This window comes from Nilaparvata lugens, chromosome X (genome assembly GCF_014356525.2).
Source record: "Nilaparvata lugens isolate BPH chromosome X, ASM1435652v1, whole genome shotgun sequence".
Lineage (NCBI taxonomy): Eukaryota > Metazoa > Arthropoda > Insecta > Hemiptera > Delphacidae > Nilaparvata > Nilaparvata lugens.
This window is the reverse complement of record NC_052518.1, coordinates 96,312,026-96,335,207: the sequence shown is the minus strand read 5'-3', so window position 1 is coordinate 96,335,207 and position 23,182 is coordinate 96,312,026. Positions and strand designations below refer to the sequence as shown.

Here is a 23,182-nt window from a genome sequence, read left to right as displayed (position 1 = left end):
GATATGTCATATTATAAAGATTTTGTAATATGTTTTGAATATTCTAATTGGCAATAAATGAAATGAATTATGGTGTTGTGTATAAAGTTGAGTTGATACTGTATCATGCGTGGTCACACCATAGAGATAGATACCTTATCATCATACCTAAGAAGATAAGTTTGCAAGTTTCGTATCAAATTATGGTGTTGTGTATCAAGTTGAGATGATACTGTATCATGTGTTTTGATACTGTATTATTGCCTCCTACCTTGACTGAGTTTCTCCCGTTGCAGCTTGTTAGCCCTGGCCTGTGCGGCTTGGAGGGCCTCGAACTGCTGTTGCCTGTACAGGCCACTCGGCCGGCCGACCGGTCGTTTGCCACCTGGTGGCCTGGAGTTCATCGCCGCAGCAGCGGCGTTGCCAGCTTGTGCAGCCGCTGCTGCCAGTGCCGACGCTGTAGACGGTTTGGGCAGGGCACCCTCGGTCAATACCCAATTCTTTTTGCCGTTAACAAATACCTGTACAAAAAGACAGTAATTAATCATTATTTTCACTATTTATTAATTATGAAAACAATTATAGTCAATTAATGAAAACAATACAAAAACTTGTAGTACCTAAGAACTTGAAAATGACCTATGGTCAACTAGTCGTTGAAATATTTCAAAGTTTTAATAAAGGGTCCTACAATTTTTTATTAGTTTAAACTTTGGGAGATATCTTCTTATTGTATCTTTTTTCTATGATATTCTGCATGGACTGACTGACCTCCCTGATATCCTGCGGCCGAAAATGCAGTTCGCAGATGAGCGCCGTATATGCCAACTGTTGCGATCCCTGGCACAAGTTGCGCGCCCACCGCTTGAATATCAACGGATTCGGCGGCGGCTTGAAGAACCGCATCTCACCACCGCTAGTTGCGCCGCTCCCCGCTCCAGCACTAGTAGTCACCGACTTCCCACCGCTAGTTGCGCCACTGCCAGCTCCAGCGCTAGTAGTCACCGACTTCCCACCGCTAGTTGCGCCGCTCCCCGCTGCAGAGCTAGTAGTCGACTTGCAGCCGCTCACAAAGCACTTGTACATCGGACCGCTGGCGCCGTCTGAGGATGGTTTAGCCGGCTTTGTGACTTGTGCCTGCTGCTGCCGCTGTTGTTCCTGCAAAACGGAAAAAGATTAGCCTACATAAAAATTTTGTTCACTAATATAATCAAGATATTACAAGAGAAATTAATGTATTACAAGAGAAATATATCTTTAATGTCTACCAAGTGAAAACCCACCAACAAAAAGCCATATAATACTACCGTTATAATGTCCCACAAATTCATAGAACATAGATGAAAGTTACTGAGATATTGCAATTATTCAAATGCTAATGAATTAATAATAATAATTGTTATTGAACGAAAATCCAAATTGAATGCTGTAAATCACCCCGAAGATTTCTGCTACTGCAAATATTGACAACAGGGTAAACAGTTAGATGGAAATTCAATGAGCGCTACTATTCAAAAATTATTTATCAGCCCGGGAATCGAACCCAGTACCTCCAAATTAAATGCTGTAATTCACCGCGAAGACTTCTGCTACTGCAAATATTGACAACAGGGTAAACCAGCTAGATGGAAATTCAATGAGCGCTACTATTCAAAAATTATTTGTCAGCCCGGGAATCGCAATATCTCAGTAAACTCCATGTGTAGACTGGCTGGCCCCTATGGCTTCGTATAAAATGAGCGCTGCTATCCAGAGATTGTCAGTTTTGTGTAAGGGTAAGCATTCCTGACCGGCAATTGGGAGGTACTATCCAATAAAATTGGAAATATCCAATAAAATATTTGCAGTAGCAGAAGTCTTCGAAGTGATTTACAGCATTTAATTTGGAGTTTCGTTTAATAATAATTATAGATTCATGAAAGTTGGTTTTAAAATCAGAAAACATTCCATCAAGACAGGATGGATTTGAATGTATGTAGAGGACAATTCACTTACTTATCACAGAGGCTGATAAATTTTGTTGCTACTCATTTTGTTGCCAATACGAGCTGAAGCAAAAAACTAAATTGCGAGATTGAGGAATGGATAAGATCAAATAAAACAGAAGAAAAAATCTTCTAGGCACATATACTACTGTTCCTTGTTTTATGTTTTGTTTTTTCATCATAGAATAATTCATTATTGTGTGTTACTAACTTTTATCTAATTTCATCATTTACTAATCTAAAAATTTATATTTTGTGTGTAAATTCCACTAGTCTTTGTTCTTAATTTGGTTGTAATTTCTTAGATTATATCAAAGAGAAACAATAGCGTAAGTAGATATCCCATGGTATAGGGCGTTTATGTCGCAGCTTTTACTGTTATCTCCAGCTGATAGTCCACGTAGTTCTTTCCTGTGAAGCTTTATGACGCTGGTAGTCTCTCATATTGTCCCGTTCATACACTCTTACCCGGTCAAAACAGTAAAAATCGACAGTAATTGGCTTGGGATAACAGTAAAAGTTGCGACATAAACGCCCTATACCATGGGATATCTAATTATGCTATTGTTTCTCTATGATTATATTGAATAAATATATTTCTGAAACTTAGGCCTACGCACAGGTTTTACCTTGTAGGCTACTCCTTAAACATAGATGGACGTAAAAAATATAATGCAGTTTTGGGAGTATTTTTATATATTTAATAGTATTTTTCTTGTATTATTTTTAGATGTTATAATATTATATTATTATAATTGTGTATGTTTTTTGAGAAATAAATTTGAATTTGAAAGAAAAACTTTCTAGTTTTGAAAATTTTCTAGTTTCAACAACTCACCACTTTCAATTTCCACTTGGACTTCTCCTCCACCTTCTTGATCTCCTCTCCTCCTCCCCCACCTCCTCCTCCTCTCGTAACCTCCTCCTCCTCATCCAGCTCCGAATGCAATGCCGACAGCACATCCTCCACTGACGTCAGCTCTTCCTCCTCTCTCACCACCGATGACGTCATCAGCTGGCCTCCACCCGATGACGATGACGTCATCACATACCCTCCACCGGATGCCGTTATCACACCCCCTCCACCCACCAGTGCCGTCATCACCGTCTGCTGGCTTCCGTTGTCGTCGGCAGTTGATGACTGCATCCCGGCTGCTTTGATGACGTCATCATCGTCGTCTTCGTCGTCGCCAAATATGTCGGCCGCCGCCTGTAGTGACGTCAAACTTTGGTAAGTTGTTGTCGTTGGGACAGCGATTGTTGTAGATGATATTGTGTCATCATCATCTTGCAGTGTCTGAGGTTGGTGTACAGTGAAAGTATGAAAATAACAGAAAATAACCAAAATTATAAAATAAATCAAAAGAATCAACACATGAAAATAAAGAAAATAACCAAAATTATTAAATAAATCAAAAGAATCAACACATGAAAATAAAGAAAATAACCAAAATTATTAAATAAAATTAGAAGAATCAATGTCTTGCAGTGTCTGAGGGTGTACAGTGGTTATGGAAACGACGAAAAGTTACCAAAATTATAAAATAAATTCAACGAATCAACACATAAAATGAGGAAAATAGCAAAAATTATTAGATAAAATTGGAAGAATCAAAGCCTTGCAGTGTATGGGCATGTGCTGTACAGTAGTTATGAAAATAACAGAAAATTATAAAATAGATTCAAAGAATCAACATGGATCAACATATGAAAATAAGGAAAATAATCAAAATTATGAAATAAAATAAATGACAATAGACGAATCAACACCTTGCAGTGTCGGAGGGTGTTACAATGGTTATGAAAACAACGGAAAATAGCCGAGATTATAAAATAAATTTAACTGATCAACATATGAAAATAAGGGAAATAATCAAAATTATGAAATAAAATAAATGACAATAGACTAATCAACAGCTTGCAGTGTCTGAGGGTGTACAGTGATTATGGAAACAACAAAAAAAACCCGGAATTATAAAATGAATTCGACGAATTTTTTTGGTCAATTTCTATCCAAATTTAGGAAAGGAACCGTTTTGGGCTTTAAGCCTGTTGTTCCTTTCCCAATCATTCATGGCTGAGAATGATATTGTCTGTATAAATAAATCAACAACATATGAAAATAAAGAAAATAGCCAAAATTATAAAATAAAATTAGACGAATTGTCTGAGCTTGTAGTGTCTGAACTTTTAATATCAGCATGGAATCATAAAACCAAATTCAATCTATTAGTGTTTTTACCAGACTCTAGTGGGTGGGCCACGGGTAACACCTGCTCATAGTGGTATAAGAATAATATATCTTTGAAAAAAGATTCATAAAGGGTTTATTGAATAATTGTAAATGACAAGTTGTCATGAATTGAGTGATTTGAAAACAGAGCAAAACTGCAGTTGGTAATGAACTGTCTAGTACAAAACTATGCGTTTGAAATGTAAATTTCCAATGTGGAAAAATAGTCTTATAGAACAGGACTTTGGTAGTAAACTTAGACCAGTTATAGAATAGACACGCTGGGAAGTCTAGCCTCTGAAGCCAACATCTACTGCCATATCGCCCCATCGTGACGTCAGCATCGGATAGAAAACTTTCAGATTGTGTCTATTTCAGATGGACGTAAATTATTATTGACCGAGCGAAGTGAGGCCTAAGATTCAAGTCGACGGTTTGGCATTTCTCTTAATGTTTGAATGTTTGAATGTTTGAATGTTTAAATGTTTATATGTTGCGCATTTACGGCGAAACGCGGTAATAGATTTTCATGAAATTTGACAGGTATGCTCCTTTTTAAATTGCACGTCGACGAACATACAAGGTTTTTGGAAATTTTGAATTTCAAGGATAATATAAGAGGAAAAAGGAGCCTCCTTCATATGCCAATATTAGAGTAAAAAATCTGGTGTGGCGCACTCACACAATTTTCCTTGCCGTTATGAAAATTTATCACCTGACGCTAGTGTTCACGCGCATTACAAATCTACTATTCAAAGATCCAAGCCAGCTGGTGACAGGTCAATAACGTTGGAGATACACGAAGTCTGCTATCTCTTCATAGTGAATGATTTAATAGAATCAGCAGTTGCCAACAGTTTGCAATTCAAATAATAACATTTTTTCGAATTTCGAGCTTATTTTAAATTTTAGGTGAAAATGTTACTGAACATTAATTGTAGAGATTTTTATGCTCAATCTTTCACACTTGGAATTTTTTGTTTAAATTGTATCTGAAGCCTGATAATTGGGAATCTAAAATCAAACTTTGCATAAATGGGGCGGAGCTCCTGGAATTTTTACAGATATGGGACTTGTGACAGTTGATAGAGCTTATCAATGACTATTTTAGGTATAAATTCGATCAAAATCGTTGGAGCCTTTTTTGATAAAATCGCAAAAAACCCTGTTTTTGACAACATTTTCGCCATTTTAGCCGCCATCTTGAACTACATTTGATCGAAATTGTTCGTGTCGGATCCTTATAGTGTAAGGACCTTAAGTTCCAAATTTCAAATCATTCCGTTAATTAGGAGATGAGATATCGTGTACACAGACGCACATACACACACACACACACACACACACACACACACACACACACACACACACACACACACCACACACACACACACACACACACACACACACACACACACACACACACACACACACACACACACACACACACACACACACACACACACACAACACACACACACACACACACCACACACACACACACACACACACACACACACATACAGACCAATACCCAAAACCACTTTTTTGGACTCAGGGGACCTTGAAACGTTTAGATATCTGGAAATCGGGGTAACTTAATTTTTTTCGGAAGGTAATACTTTCCTTACCTATGGTAATAGGGCTAGGAAAGTAAAATCAGACCATAGAATTATTCATCATAAATCAGCTGTTTGGTTCAAAAACATCGATCATCTTGAAAATGTATCTTTCCATCAACGTCGTAGACAGTTGTTACATGCTACTGAATGAATGAACGAATAAATTCCAACGAACCTTGGGTTCATCATTACTGCTGCCGCTATGTATAGACTCCATCAACCTCTCCACCTGCATCGTCTCCTCCGGTGTCTCATCGCCGGCAGCCGGCGACGCCACGTGACCACTGAGTGCCCCCACAAGGCTACCAAGTGTCCTCCCCTGGCCACCGAGTGTCGCCACCTGGCCACCGAGTGTCGCCACCTGGTCACCAAGTGTCGCCACCTGGTCACTATTGGCGGCGCGTGCCAGCACTGATTCAAGCAGCGCTTTCTCGTCGGCCAGTGAGGAAGAGGAGGACTCCTCAGCGGTGGTGGGTCCGTGATGGTGGTCATCGGCGCCCAGGTTGCCCACGACAAACTGTGATAAAAGTTTCTCGTCGTCCACATCGACGCCGTCCGCTGACACCGATATTGAGTCCATTACCTGGGCGACAACAAACAGTTACAAAATTAGAAACAGACGAATATACAGATATGATATTAATCTGTTTGTATCAAGATACAAACAGATTAGCAATTCAATATAAATACAGAAACAGATTCGATTTACTACCATAACCTTTATAATTATGTAAATAATCGACTATATTTGAAACTTGATAAATCAACTAGTTCTGTGAAACGTATACCTCACGCAGTTTTCTCATCCACAAGTATCTGGTGTCACCTGTTCACCGGCTTCTCCAGACATATGTGTAATGCATGCAATGAATAATCCACTTGTCAGCTGATTGATTATTAATGATAATTCTATAGTCTGATTAATCCTATTTTCAGAGTAGATGATAATATACCCTATTATATTAAGCGAGCAATTTATGTATATCTGTCTATATTTAAAAACACTTATTGACATGGGCTGCTTTTAAATTAATAAAACAAAATAAATCTTATAGCACCCTTTATTCTTTTTAAAAAACTTTAAAATAGTTGAACAACTAGTTTCGGTTTACACCATCTTCAGGTTCTGAATCTGAGTTGTTCAACTATTTTAAAGTTTTTTTTTTTAAAGAATAAAGTGTGCTAGGCTATAAGATTTATTCTGTCTATATTTTTATATCAGGTTATTTATGTTCAACGGATCTCGAAAACGGCTCTAACGATTTGGAACATAGTAGGTTTATGGCATCAAAATTCGATTGCATTAGGTCTCATCCTTGGGAAAAATCGCTGAACGACATTAAAAGAATAATTCATCCTTGACTGAAACAGCTGAGACTCTCGTCGTCTGTGGATAGTAAAAAGTGAGCGAGTGATTCTGTGAAACATCAAAATATCGCATCCCCGAAATTATAAGCTGACGTATAGCCAGCTGTAAATGAATAAAAAGACGATCATTTTAGAGAATTGTGTTCTGTTTATCAATGAATAAAAATAACGAGCGAAGCTCGGTGCCCCGATTTTACAGATAAATATGCAAATAGATACAAACAGATAAACAATTCAAATATAAATACAGATTTGATTTACTATAATGAGGTCCACGTTATAATGGCAGTGTCAGAATGTGGACCTGACTTGGTCATTGTCGTAGTGTTGACCTTTATAAACTATGTCAAAAATATACACTTATTTACGTTTATAAACTTAGGCTCAACTCACACTTAGGCGACTCAGGTGGAAAGAGACTGGACTCTAGTGGAGAGCATGTGTTTCCAAATGGTGACACTCAGACCAGTCGATTCTAGTCTCCGCGACGTCACCATTTGGAAACACATGATCTCCACTAGAGTCCAGTCTCTTCTCCACCTGAGTCGCCTAAGTGTGAGTTCAGCCATGGACAGATATATTTATTCTACAGGAGAACCTGAAGATTTGGAAACTAAAAGAAGAGGGTGATTAAAAATATAGAAACAAACCTTCTGAAGATCGGCATTAACCATCTTAGAACTTTCCTCGGATGTTGAGAACTGCATTGTTTCATCACCCTTGATGACGTCATCAGTCTCCGGCAGACTGTCGGAGCCAAAGAGCTCCGCAGGCGGTTCGTCACTCATCCTGCAAAATTAACAGTAATTAGCCAATTTACAACTACAAAATAAACAAAAATTAGAGAAATTTACAACAGAATATCAACAATAACTACTCACAAGACTTTAATTTATTGATGGAATCAATAATAACTGGTAAACAATCAGGAACAATGAGTAGAATTAACAAAAAATACAGTAAAACAACAGAGAAAAGATGTCATAAGAATATATCCAATGGTTTGCAGTATTATTTTTAAGTTTGCAAGTTTTGTATCAAACTATGATGTTGTGTATCAAGTTGACATGATTCTGTATCATATTGTGTTGATACTGTATCATGTGTGGTGATATCCCATAGTATAGGACCGTTATGTTGCAAATGTGAGTGTTAACTGTTAAATGAAGCCGATAGTCCTAGTAGTTGTTTTTGGTGAAGCTATGTGACGCTGGTAGTCTCTCATACTGTTCCGTTCTTAGGCTAGGCGCACACAAGTTAGTCAATACAAGACATGATTAGACACGTTTAGTCACAATACTTTACATAGTTGCTTATGAGAACAAGTCTAATTGCAATGACTAATCAGTGTGAATTGCGTCATAAGCAACTGTGTGAAGTATTGTGACTAAACGTGACTGATCATGTTGACTAACTATTATTGCACTATTGACTAACTGGTGTGCGCCTAGCCCAACACTACTACAACACACTAATAATAGACAGTAGTCGGCCTTAAATTTGGAACATAAATGAGATATTCCTGCCATGAGATATTTACTTATGCTATCTTTTCTCTTGATAGGACCTACCCAACGGCCCAACCCACCAAACCGGTAAATCCTCAATAATCAACAAAATTTGTGAAAATAAACTGATTTTCAAGTTTAAATTTGCCAACTACTAATACATGTAGGCTACACTGATACAAAAAAATAATTATGTCAATTTAATAGAATATATTAGATGGTAAATACTATGAACGTTCTGATAAAATTTATTAGAAAAACCGGTGAGTCATGCATATTTCGTAATTAACGACATAAGAAAAACGATTTTAAAGAAATATCTATAAAATTTATAAAAATAAACTGACTTACAACGATAAGTTAGGCAACTACTTTATACACGGACAGGAATACATGATTAAATTAGTTAATGAATAGTGAATACTTTGAACTAACCAATAAAATCAAGAGAAAAACCTGCCTCACCTAGCAAATAACGACTCATAGAGAACGACTATAATATATTCAATAATCAATACGAATGATCAATAAAAAACAATACAAATACTAAAAAAATTGTTTTCTAATGGATTTATTTTAATATAAACACTAATAAAATTAATATTACAAAACAAAAATAATGTAAACAATTTGGCGTTCAACCTCCCGCCAAGAAATTAGTTTGCAATATGTTGGGATAAGGAATAAACCGAGCTCAACAATCCTATTCTAATGTAGAACTAGAAAGTAGAACAGTAAAGTAGATAAATTAAATTTTTCAAGTGGCACAAAATAGAAATCTAAAATTTGAAAAAATATCTCATCAATTTCATTGTTTACTTCAACAACATTTGTTAGGTTATAATAGGTTATAATTTAGTTTATAATTTATTAATATTAGAGATGGATTGATGTGGAAAGTGGGAGAATAGATTACGGTTGATAATCGATTTATCTAAATTATGGGGCTTGTTCGATTCATGGACCATGGAGTAGCTCCATTGTGGCCAAAAAACGACAGTCGGCTTGACAACGGGTTCGGTTTGAAAGAAGTCAAATTAATTTTAATTAATGCGAACAAAGTTTTAAGCTTAAACAAATACTACCTTTTAATTAGGACACACTGTTGGTAATAATATTTATCCACGAAATATTAGAGCGGAATTCACAAGTTGATACAGTCTTGAAATTGCTCTGCGATCTGCATCACTGCCTTTAGCGATTTTAGCTCTACCTACGTAGAAAAAATGGCCGCTTTTGTTTGAAGATGGCCGTGGATTATCCACCAATCAGAGACGAGAGCGGTTAAATTCAAACGTTCAAATCGTTTATTTACCGGATTGAAAGGATAAATTATTGAATTTTTATCAATCTGCTATCACAAAATAATTTATTCAACATCATAAAATGAAGAATATTCATATAACCACACATATTTTCACAGAAAAACCGTGAAAATGAACAAATATTGATTGAATTCTATGAATATCCACTATTTAACGGGGGACCGAGCTTCGCTCTGGAGTATAAAAGCATAGAAAATTTTTAATGAAAGATTGAATTTATAGTTCATATTTATTTATTCATTTTTAAGATTCACTACTTATAGTGATTTCTGCTAAGATTTTTTCCTGATTTTTTTCAGTATACCGGTATTAATAAGTCCTTTCATTTTGATTTACATTAAGAATGAATATTGTTTTGATGTAGGTAATTATGTTAAAAATATTATAACTTATCAAGTTAGTAGTACAAAAATTTGTACTCATAAAATTCTAGTCCTGGTATTGCTTGGAATTATTTTGCCAGTTGTTTGGAACCCACCTAAAATTGCATGATAATCATAATAAAAGAATTATTCCTCGCAGGAGAGACTGTCTTATGGTTCAAATTAAGTTCAGCGCCGCGCTATCGGTTCTGTCATTGGATGGATGTCTGTTTAAGACCAGCTCTGCTAATAGTGTTATCAGTTGCAAAATTACTAGGCGGTGGTTTAAAACACACCTGAAGTCCACCTATCTCTCATAATACTGGAGGTGTGTTAATGGGAACGATATTACTTCATATCCTTATCAGAGAGCCGACAATTATTAGTTGAAACACCGCCGATTCATGTAGTTACATTACAATATTGAAAATCATTGAAAATCAGTTTATTTTCACAAATTTTGTTGATGATTGAAGATTTACCGGTTTGGACGGTTAGGTCATTGGGTAGGTACCTCTTATCAAGAGGAAAGATAGCATGAGTAGGAATCTAATTGACCGAGCGAAGTGAGGTCTATGATTCAAGTCGACGGTTTGGCATTTCTCTTAATGTTTATATGTTGAGCATTTACGGCGAAACGCGGTAATAGATTTTCATGAAATTTGACAGGTATGTTCCTTTTTTAATTGCGCGTCGACGTATATACAAAAATCCACGAAGACGGCAATTTCATCTATGTTTGAGGACATAATTGACATGATGGACATGGGGAAAAAGACTGTTGGAGTTTTCCTGGATTTAAGCAAAGCTTTTGACTGTGTGGACCATGAAATCTTGATGAAGAAGTTGGAGAAAGTGGGTGTGAGAGGTATTGAGCTAGAGTGGTTCAGGTCCTATCTCCTGAATAGGTCTCAAATTGTTGAGATTTCAAGGGTGGAATATGGGCAGTTGATGAAACATTTATCGAATAGTTTATCAGTAAATGCGGGTGTCCCACAAAGAAGTATCCTTGGACCATTGTTGTTTCTTTTGTATGTGAATGACATACCACAGGTTATATCACAGGGTAGAGTTCTATTATATGCTGTCGACACTTCCTACATTTGTGGATCACAAGATGTGAATGTTTTAGAAATTGACACTTTTTTGAACATAAATGCCATAGCCCAATACCTTCAACAACTTAAGCTTGGAAAAAAAGAAACGAAATCACAATACTTACAGTTTAGACATAAGAATAACTCTAGGCCAACACATAATATTAATGTCCAGGTAAATAATACAAATGTTGACAAGCCTCTTTTTGTTAAGTTCCTAGGGGTAGCTTTAGACCAGTATTTATCATGGGATTACTATATTGATCAGCTTTGTAATAGAATCTCCTCAGGTGTTTTTGCACTCAGACAGATTAGAAGGTTAAATGATTCCAAACTGACAATGGCAGTCTTCCATTCCCTAATTATGTCACATATTCGCTATGCCATTGTTGTTTGGGGTGGGTCCTGTCAGAATTTGGAGAGAGTTTTCAGGCTGCAGAAAAAAGCTATACGGTCAATAAAAGGAATTATGCCTCTCGAATCTTGCAGGAATCATTTCAAGGAGCTAGGCATTATCACCGTTCCCTCTCTTTACATTAATGAGGTGATTATGTACTTCAGGAGAAATAAGGCTTCGGCTAGAAATAGTGATTCCCACAGGTATCAAACCAGAAATAGAGGAGACTTTGCTTCCATGTACCATAGGACAGCTCTTTTTGAAAAGAAGCCAACATATATGGGTCTTAAATTTTTTAGAAAGCTTCATGATGATATGAAAAACGTTGAAGATCTCAATTTATTCGGAAAGAAGTTAAAAGAGTTATTGATGGAAGGTGTATTTTATACCACACAGGAATATATGTGTAGGGAGGGGCCCTTTGTGTGTTGATATGTTTGTATGTGAGTGTGTGTGTATGTATTTTTATGTAAGCATTTTTTTTTTTTTTGACAATTCTCATACTCTGTTAAGATATTCAAAACAAACAAACAAACAAGGTTTTTGGAAATTTTGCATTTCAAGGATAATATGGAAGGAAAAAGGAGCCTCCTTCATACGCCAATATCGGAGTAAAAATCAGACTATAGAATTATTCATCATAAAGGTAGGCGCACACAGATCGTCATAAATCAGCTGACAAGTGATTACACAGATGTGTGGAGAAGCCAGTCTATTGCTGTATTTCCATAAGGTCTATAGTTCCAATCAGGTACTTGTGGATGAGAATACTGCGTGAAGTCTACTGTTCACAGAACTACTGTCTACTAGTGGTAGGAATTGGTCATTTATGTTCCAAATTTCAAGCCGATTACTGTCTATTATTACTGTTATTACTACTGTTGGTAGGAATAGGCCATTTATGTTCCAAATTTCTTCTCCGATTACTGTGGACTACTGTCTATTATTAGTGTGTTGTTGGGAGTATAAGAGTGTAAGAAGGGCACAGTATGAGAGACTACTGTACCAGCGTCACATAGCTTCACCAAAAACAACTACTAGAGGACTATCGGCTTCAGTTAACAGTGACATTGCAACATAAACACCTTATACCATGTGATTATCTTTTCTATCTTTTCTCGATGGTATCAACTGCTGTAGTAAAAGAAGTAGTTATATATTTCACTCGAAAATCAATATGTTTTTACACACTTTTACCTAATGCTACAGTTTTCATCACAAGAACAAGAAGCAAAATGATACGGCGCATCCAATTGTGCGCAGGATGTCCGTCTGTGTCTACGCTACAAACTGTGGAGGGAGAAATGGGTTTCTCCTCTTCATGTTAAAAGTAATATATCACAGACTTTAGGAGTTGTTCCAACATGGGAAGAAATCCTTAAAACAGTGGCATTACTGCAAAATATTCTCTCGATTAATGTGATCTGTTCATAACAATGTTAAATCACACTATCTTCGTGATCAGACGTGAACTATATTACTTATTTATTGCATTTATTCAAATGCTAAATAAATTAATTATTATTAAACGAAAATCCAAATTAAATGCTGTAAAAGGCTTCTGCTTCTGCAAATATTGACAACAGGGTAAACAGCTAGATGGAAATTTCGGCTGACAAATAATTTTTGAATAGTAGCGCTCATCGAATTTCCATCTAGCTGTTTACCCTGTTGTCAATCTTTGCTGTAGCAGAAGTCTTCGAATTGATTTACAGCATTTAATTTGGATTTTCGTTTAATAATAATTTATGAACTATTATGTTGTAGTCCTCTGCGCACCTGCATTGTAGCGTGGTTATAATAATGCCCACATAAGCTCTTAGGCTTGTGCGTGGGTAATGAGTGAGAGGAATGATGATGAGCGATGACGACTATTTTTTAGGTAGTCGGGACCGACAGCTCATCGTCTCCTCCGAAAAACGGGGTGTATACCATGCGTTCTTTTAAGTTAAACAACTGTATGTGAGTCAAAAATGATAAAAGGCTCTACAAATCCCGCATTCACATACAGTAACTGCTTAGTGCTCTGATCCATGTGTAGTGTAACCGTCTAAATCAAACAGCTTCATACAGCAAAATGGCAGAAATCACTGATAAGAAAGTCACAGCTCCCAGTACTCAGTATGAAGCATGATGATCATGCAATGATTGATCATCATGGCTGAATGGTTATTATACGTTCGAAGGTGAAATTATGTTTAATGCTGGAAATGTTAATGCTGAACAACTGTATCAAGTGTCTGTAAACAACTACGAATTGGCTTTGGTGAGCCGCACATACCTCCAAGTTGATATTATCTACTTATTTATTATAATTTATTTATTAGTATATTTTATTTCGTTTCAATGAGACCCGTGAAGCACGGGCGCACGCGCACGCTACTATCCAGCAAGTCGGTTGGCAAATATCTCAGAGGAGTTTGAAGTGCGTTGCAGTGAAACCACCTAGTTACTCAGATGAACAACTATGAATTTAAATTATTTTTATACTAGTGACGCCCTGGGTTGGATAACTCGCTCATGAACTGTTGTATTGTAATCTTTGAAACCAGCAACTTTTAATTATACAAAGTTAGTGAAAATTATGAAACAGTTAAATATTGTTTTACAAGAATAATCTGAAGAAGGTTTCGTTGGGGATCCTATTTGAAATGAAGAAATACTCTACAAAAATTACTCTGCAGCCTCAACATTTTTGTCCCTCATTGACCGAGCGAAGTGAGGTCTAGGATTCAAGTCGACGGTTTTGCATTACTCTGTTTAAATGTTAATAATATTATGTTCAAATGTTTATATGTTCCGCATTTACGGCGAAACGCAGTTATAGATGTTCATGAAATTTGACAGGTATGCTCCTTTTTAAATTACGTGTCGAAGTATATACAAGTTTTTGGAAATTTTTAATTTCAAGGATAATATAAAAGGAAAAGGAGATTCCTTCATACGCCATATTAGAGTAAAAATCATACTAAATCAGAATTATTCATCATAAATCAGCCGTCGAGTGGATTATAAATTGCATGCAATTCAATATCTGAATGTAATTTGGTTAAAAATCAGCTGCTGTGTGGACTATTAATTGCATGCCTCATTGAATGAAATTTTTATGCACTATTAAATGAGCTATTGATTGCCTGCAATAACGCATGCTATTAATAACTAAAATAACATAGTGTTGTCTCTCGACCTTTCTCTGCTTTGAACTCTGGCTGACCTGTTGCCAGTATGTCTTGAAGGAGATTAGCTTTTGATGTTAGCATTTCTGATACACCAACCCCAACAGTCATTAGCCGTTTTCACACCGATACCTCACCGACACGACATACAGACAGGATTTACTCTGATGGACAGTATAAGAGGAGGCTGTGGTTTATAACTGAACCTGCGCGAGTTCTACTGTTCACAGAACTACTAGTGTAATTTTAAATGACCCAAACCGGATAAACACACAAACCGGCAAAGTCCAACTCAAGGAGGTGGTCGCGGAATACATTATACAAAATGATACATGATACACAGTGCGTCACGGAAGATACGTGACGTGACAGGTAGCGAAACGAACAGTTTACTAAATAACAAAAATAACCAAACACTAGAAATAACACTTCAAATTTTCGATCACGTCGGGGTCAACACTATAGATGTATGGTTGTACAGGCTATAACACTATTAAACTACCCAGTTTAAATTAGAATGTGACTTCAATGAATCTGACTAAAGAAATTAAACTACAAATACAGACAAATTTGGCAGGCCAGCTGTATGAAATTTTCGGTGATGCGCGTAGCAGACACATGTTCTTGGTAAGAATGTTCAAACTAGACTGCCACCCCTCGTGGAAGGCAAAATATGCTATTCGAGGGAAAGGGAGGTGAAAGTTGCCAACATGGGAAAGAGAGGGGGAGTGTAAAGAGTGAGACAAAGAAGGAATGAATGCGAGTTGTGAGGGTTGGAAAGACAATGCAGGAGGTATATGCTTATAGTCTAACGGTCTTGAAAGGAGCTTGGACAATGGTAACAGATGAATAGAAATAAGGCAGTACAAGGTTACTAGCCTGCCAGGAATAAATGAATCTAGTTTTGAAAGTGATTTAGGAGAAGAGCTTGTTTCTACATATTTCATCAGTTCTGGTATGAAATATGAATATGCATGAATGACCAATAATTTATATCGAAAAATATGAACTTTTTTTAGTTGGGTATTATAAGAAAAATCTATAATCCTATCTCTTTTCCATGAGTACAACTACATAATGGAAGTACTCATTTTTAGCTTTTAGAAAACGTAGAATTATAATGGTGAAGCAAATTATAAAAATTGTGGAAAAATATTCTCCAAAATCAAAATACATTTCAGCGGATATTGCAGTGATTGATTGATTGATTGAGTACTTTATTTATGTAGATTACAATATATACTGGCTTATACAATTATATACAATAGCTTACAATACAGCAAAATTATAGATGAATTTACAAAATATGAATTAAGAAAATAATATTATTAAGCTGTATATGATATGAAATAAAACAATTTGTAATAACTATATTATCAGAGAAAACCTAAGTAGAAACGTATACAAGAATGTTTTTGTTCCTAGAAGTGGTATCAGACCATTGAAATACTGTATAATAATAGAGAAATGATGCCAAGATAATGTCCATATCCATCATAATGAAGAAATCATGGATGATGCCAAGTTGAAATCAGTAAAATCAACCACAGAGGAAGAAGATTTACACAAAAATTTGAGTCCATATTTGTTCTGGAGACTTACAAGCGTTTCTATATTGATTCAATTACAAATCATCGTTCAAATAAATCAAAGGAATATTATGCAACCTCATAAAGGCCATGATCTTATACTCAAACTTCTGCCATCAAATTATCATTATTCATAATAAGTTTCAGTTGTAGGTACAAATTTGCAAAAATTAAAGAAATAGTATTCAGAAAAATTAGGCAGTATTAAAAACTACTATGTGAAGAGCGTGTAAAATTGGAAAATAGCATTCCGTACAATTTACAATGTTTATTTTTTAGTGCCGGGATGGTGGTTTATAGTGACAACTGTATCAAGACAGTGTGGACAAAACTTGTGACGTGTCGCTCCAGATTGGCTATAATGAGGTCCACATTGTAATGGGAGTGTTTGATTAGCAATTGCATTGCTATCCTTGTATATTATTATTATTATTCATTATTTCAGATTTTTCCAATTCATGTTATTATCTATAAGATTTAGTTTAAGAATTCTAATTGTTTCACTTGTTGCAATACTAGTATACATGTTGGTTACATCAAATGATAGGAAAATAGCTGGAAATTAGTTGGAATTTTTATACCTTTAATTTTTTGAACCAAATTATATGTGTTTTTATGCTATGGTTTTCTTCCGTTATTATCTTTTGAAGTAGTAATTTATTCATATATTTGCAAGCTTTATATGCAGGAGCATTACAATACTTTACTACTGGCCTTTGACAACCTTTGTTTGGGATAAATTCAGATGAATTTCAAGATTCACCAAATAGTCAAGCGTGACATGTGATACATTGACTTTTTGGCGGTACTAAGTTCGCCGGGCAAGCTAGTTAAAGATAATACTAATGAATTATGAATTATGTTTGAATAAGTTGCAAGTTGCATAAAACTCATGAATGTAGTAAAAATATTAATAATATCGTATCATGAAAATGATAAATCCTTTATCTCCAATGTTTAATAGACCAATCAAAAATACATTTATAAGATCTGGTTTGAACGTGATCCCTATCACGTCTGAACTACTCAACTGATGAACTTGAAATTTTGCAATAATATTCTTAATTAACCGAGGTTGGTTATAGGCTTATTTTCAATTCTTCAAGATTTCATTGTGTCAAGTTTTAAAATAGACCCTTGCGGAGCACGGGTTTCCTGCTAGTATCAAATACAGTAAATAAGTTGGTATATATTTTTAATACATCATTTCCTCCAAATACATATTACACGATACACATTTCCATCGATTTGATACACCTCCAATACCAGAGAATATCTTTCCGCTCCACCACTTCCACTCTTTGGAGTGTTGAAAGAAAGTAACAATGTCACACTATTTGGAGGGTTGGGGACGAGTGTTGAAAGAAACCTTTTTCCGCGTTAGTGGTCAATGAAAACATCAGCCCAATGCTTTTCCAGTGGATAACTCAAGTGGAGTTAAACCTATTGACAGGGACTGCTGTGATGAGGCAGCAGACAGACCAATGTTGTGACGACATTCAATTCAAGCTGTCTGCACTTTCTTGAATGGGAAGCATCACAAATGCTCAAAGTACAAGTAAATCTCACTGAAGGCAACCAGCTGCGTGAGGGCTGCACACTGTTTTGTCTGGCACGCTACCTCCTGTCAAGCTCTAGTCGCTTAAATGTGGTGAAGCCGACTGTGAAATCGGCTTCAATTTAAACAAACATGTAGGTGAAGTGAAAGAGAGTGAACCTGTTAGGTCAAAGGAACCTGTATAAAAATTTCAAATCATTTGGACCAAACTGGTACCGAAAAAGCTAGTAAATCGCTGACTGAAAACTGTGGAAGTTACTGAATAGCAGGCATAAGAGGATATTTCCAGTAAATCTCAAGTAAACCAAGAAAACTTGAACGGTTCTTGAGGGTTTTTCTGAGGATTACACCTATAAAAGCTGCAAGCTAGTGCAGAAAGGGATGATGATGATACATAATGAAATCACATCATCAGGTACCTAGGTCCTCAATCAGTATAAAGCACGGAGAACACTGGAGACGCGCCGCGCCGCGCCTCGCCGCGCCGCCTTGTCAGTTGAAGCACGGAGCACACTGGAGACGCCGCTTTTGCTCAACGCACACTGGGAGCGCGCCGCGCCGCGCAGTCGTTTTCCGGACATGACTCACCACCCCACCACTGCCTCCATTCAATGGAGTGCCATGTTGAGTACCACAACATCAATAGAAATTCTACTAATTAGTTGAAAATATAAATGTTGTACCCGGTTGGTTCAATCGTAGACCTATGTCTAGCCAAGAATATATTCATCTTCATATTGGTGTCATGGTACTTGTGTAAGCAAGATCTGAGAAGCCTCCACCAAATATGTAAGCAATATATGCCTTCACCAAAATAATATGAAGGGATCTGAACCCATTTCATTAGATCAGTTATTTTGATTTTTAATTAATAATTAATGCCGCGAAATACCAGTGGATGCCAAAGTGGGAAGCTATTTTCAAAAAGGTAGGTGACTACTGAGTCATTGTTCTTAAATTTTTCATAACCACAAACATTGAATCTTCAATGAGGTAACTGGAAAAGTACAAATTTTAAAAGCTGGATTAAAAACCCTTGAGCCTCCACCAAATATGTAAGCAAGATCTGGACGGCGGGAGAAGCCTCCACCAAATATGTAAGCAATATAATATGCCTTCACCAAATATGTAAGGGTGGGAAAATTAAAAAAAAAACACAAGAAAAGATCGTACAGGTTTTTGATATTTAAAACAAAACAATAAATTATTTATTACAAAATTAGAATTATAGTTAGAAATTACGAAATAATAATAATCAGATGAATATTTCAGGGGCTACTCGCTTTGCTGCTAATGAGGATTCAATGTTTGTGGTTATGAAAAATTTAAGAACAATGATTCAGTAGTCACCTACCTTTTTGAAATAGCTTCCCCCTTGGCATCCACTGGTATTTCGCGACTTTAGTATTTTAAAAGAACAAATATCAACTGAACTAATGAATAGGCTCAAAACCCGTCTCCCTTAACAATACAATTATTTCTATACTGCCGGATCTGTGACAGAATAATTGAACTATTAAACGAACCGAAATCTAGCCTTTTTCACTGGATCAGCCGGACTTAACTCTCAGTCCTATCGAACGAGCTCACACACTGACACACCGACCAAAAGTAAAATTTTGGGTATTAAATATAACTCAGTCAATGCCAAACATGAAAGCCATTTCAAGTACATATTTTTATCAGTCGCACAAGCGGCACGTTTGTTATTAAAAACAAAAGAGAAGCTACATTAATTTTGACAACAAATGAAATGAACAATCCTTCAGTCGATGACAAAGATTGTTCAAAGACAAAAACACTGTTCATTAAACTTTTCTAAATTAAAACTCTAAAATCCTGATCAATATGAGATAAATATATGATTCATATATATGTCCCATATGACCAGGTGACACTTGGCATGTGATTGGTCATACAGATTGGGGTAATGTTGTATGCAAACAATGAGCGACTCGTCATCCATTCTAGCTGAAGAAACGACTTCACTTTAACCCACCATAAATTAATATGAATTAAATTGAATTATACTTTATTGCATAAAGATCTTTACATTTCAGTTATGGCAATCATCAATATTATTATAATTATAAGCAAAGCAAGTGACTAAGCAAGCACCATCTATAAAATATTTTCCAATTATCACTTTAAATTTATTTGTAATTATTTTTATTCCATTTGGGATAGTCTTCTTAAAATTATAATAAACTTACTAGTTTGGAACAAGTATGATCCACATGAGGTTCAATAAGTTTAGAATATAAATGAGATTTAATTAATTTATAAAATAGATGACATAAGATGTGTGTGTCCACACAGGTAAACGTGAACCAGCCAGGTAGGTCAATCACCAATCGAATATGGACTGGTTACAGAAGGCTGGCCAATCACCATGTTCAATATGGACTGGTTACAAAAGGCTGGCCAATCACCATGTTCAATATGGACTGGATGGCCTGACTGTGACTGTCCGCTTCCTGTATAACTTATAATCGTGTACAAAGGTGTCCGCACCTTTAGATTACAATCTGAATGAACACCTAAAAATCAACGAACTTCAACCTTGCTTAACATGTACCTATACTATGTCATGGCGATACTATGACATGTATAATAAATGATGATGAACCTCTGAAATCAACTCATGGAAAGTTATGAAAATGTGGGTTATAAAAATAAGATTGGAATTATGAAGTTATGTAGTTCAAGTAGTTCTAGACTATGTAAACTATATAATTTCATTCTGTGACGTTTGAGGTTATGTCTAACCTATATATACCGAACTTCATTCAATTTGAATGCTTAGATAATATATTAAGTAGACGCTAAAATGAATGAAGATATGCCACAATATAAATACAATACAAAATTTGAACTTACCTGGAATAGCTTTGTGTATGTACGCAAAATTTTTGCAGTTTGTAGTGAGGAGCAAAACTGAGTGAGATAACCTAAACAAGATTGAGCTAACCGAGGGTAGCAAAAGCAAAAGCTTCCAAGGGTAGCGAAGAGGCACCCGAAAGGTGGTGGCGCTCAGAGGAAAAATTCCGCTCCGTATTCTCCCAAAAGTTCCGGCAGCGGAATAATACCACGACGTCCACGGCTGCGCGGCGCGGCGCGTCTCCAGTGTGCTCTATGCTTAAGGGAGTGATTTTTGAAGCCCTTGACTTTCTGTTGATCGACTGTCTTAATTGAGTTGGATAAACTCATCTTTATTGATGTTTTCTCAATACTGCTAGTAGTTCTGTGAACAGTAGACCTCGCGCAGTTATAAACCACAGTCTCCTCCAATACTGCCCATCAGAGTAAACTCTGTCCTGTCCTGTCCTGTCGGCGAAATATCGATGTATAGACGACTAATGGGTGTTTGGGTTGTTGTATCGACAATGCTAATAATTTGATGAAACAGCTATGCTATATCATCAAAAGCTTACCGAGTTGATAGCAGAGAAAAGTCGGGAGAAAATACTAAGCTACCGTACTTCAAGTTATCAATAGCATGCCTCACTGCATGCAATTAATAGTCCACACAACAGCTGTTTATTCATCAAGTTACATCGAGATATTGAATTGCATGTGTCATTGCATGCAATTTATAATCCAATCGACAGCTGATTTATGATGTATAATTCTAAAGTCTGATTTTTACGGTAATATTGGCGTTCGAAGGAGACTCCTTTTCCTTTTTTATTATCCTTAAAATGCAAAATTTCAAAAAAAACCTTATGTATACGTCGACGCGGAATTCAAAAAGGAACATATCTGTCCTATATCTGTCCTATGTCCTATATCATTTCATATAAATCCATTGCTGCGTTTCGCTGTAAATGCGGAACATATATAAACATAAAGAGAAATGCAAAACCGTCGACTCGAATCTTAGACCTCACTTCACTCGGTCAATAAATATTCCATTAAAATAATATGAGACTGTTTTAAAAAATCACTTCACTTATATGGGCTACTTTATTCAAATTAATAAAAACAATAAAGTTTATAATAAAAGGGTACTACAAGTTTTTATATTGTTTCTATTAAGTGCGCCGCCCATCAAATGACGTCATTCAATCTGAAACCAGCCTGGGGTAGTTCACCAAACAACCGCCGCTGTAGCGCTAGCGCTAGCTGGCAACTCCGAGTTCACCAACCTTCCGCCACGCGCTAACTGGCGCTACAGTAGCGTTGAGGTCATTGACAACTCGAGGTCATTCGGCCATCGCGGTATCTAGAAATAGATCCTATGTTGCCACATTGAAGCAGCTGTCGCGGTGTTGCCAGATTTCAGCCTCTGTCTCCTAAACAGAGTTTCTACATTTCTTGCAGGCTGGCCAGTATTCACAACTCCAAGCATACCCAGCTCCATAGTAGAGATTATGATGAAGGGACTGGGGAAGGTTAGTGAAGGTTTGAGTTACATTTTATCATACCTCAAACCATCTTAAATTATCAAAAAACGAAAATCATCCCCTATTTTATGTAAACCGCAAAATCTTGGGGTAGTTTTTTGGATTTTTTTTTTATTATTGATTTTTGTAGTAGACAGGATGCTGGAAACAGTGGAATGGACTATTCATGATTTTTCTCATTTTTGGGGTTGAAATTTAGGGATGAAAAAAATGAAATCCTTTGTTGTTGAGATATCAGAAAAATTCTTTTTGTAATTCAATTCTACTCTTTGAGAGGATTTTTTCGTTTTTTTATCATTTTATTATTAATGATTAGGGGGTGGTTAACGAAATAAGTGTAGTTTTTTTAGAATTCTCTGTTTGAGGCAATTTTTTTGGAAATGGTAGATAGTGCTTAATAGATAAAAATTTATAATTTTTTCAATGGTTGCTGAGGGTTGAAATCGTTAGGGGTTAACCATTTTTAAAACTTTAAATATTGGAATTTCGAAAAATTATTTTTTCCATCAAGTGTTCAAAGAGATGAAGAAACGTATTTAATGTTTTGTTCTAAAATCATCCCCTACTGAGTTATTGG

General features: G+C 36.1%; 1 protein-coding gene across 1 annotated transcript in view; it reads right to left on the bottom strand.

Moving 5' to 3' along the window:
* LOC120354700 overlaps window positions 1-23,182 on the bottom strand; it is a 74,181-nt gene that overhangs the window by 23,020 nt on the left and 27,979 nt on the right. The window contains exons 3-7 of the mRNA XM_039442127.1: window positions 7,838-7,976; window positions 5,995-6,402; window positions 2,803-3,261; window positions 751-1,137; window positions 251-500 (exon numbers count right to left, since the gene is read on the bottom strand). Of these exons, the coding sequence (XP_039298061.1) occupies window positions 251-500; window positions 751-1,137; window positions 2,803-3,261; window positions 5,995-6,402; window positions 7,838-7,976 (1,643 nt within the window). The remainder of the gene's footprint in view (window positions 1-250; window positions 501-750; window positions 1,138-2,802; window positions 3,262-5,994; window positions 6,403-7,837; window positions 7,977-23,182) is intronic.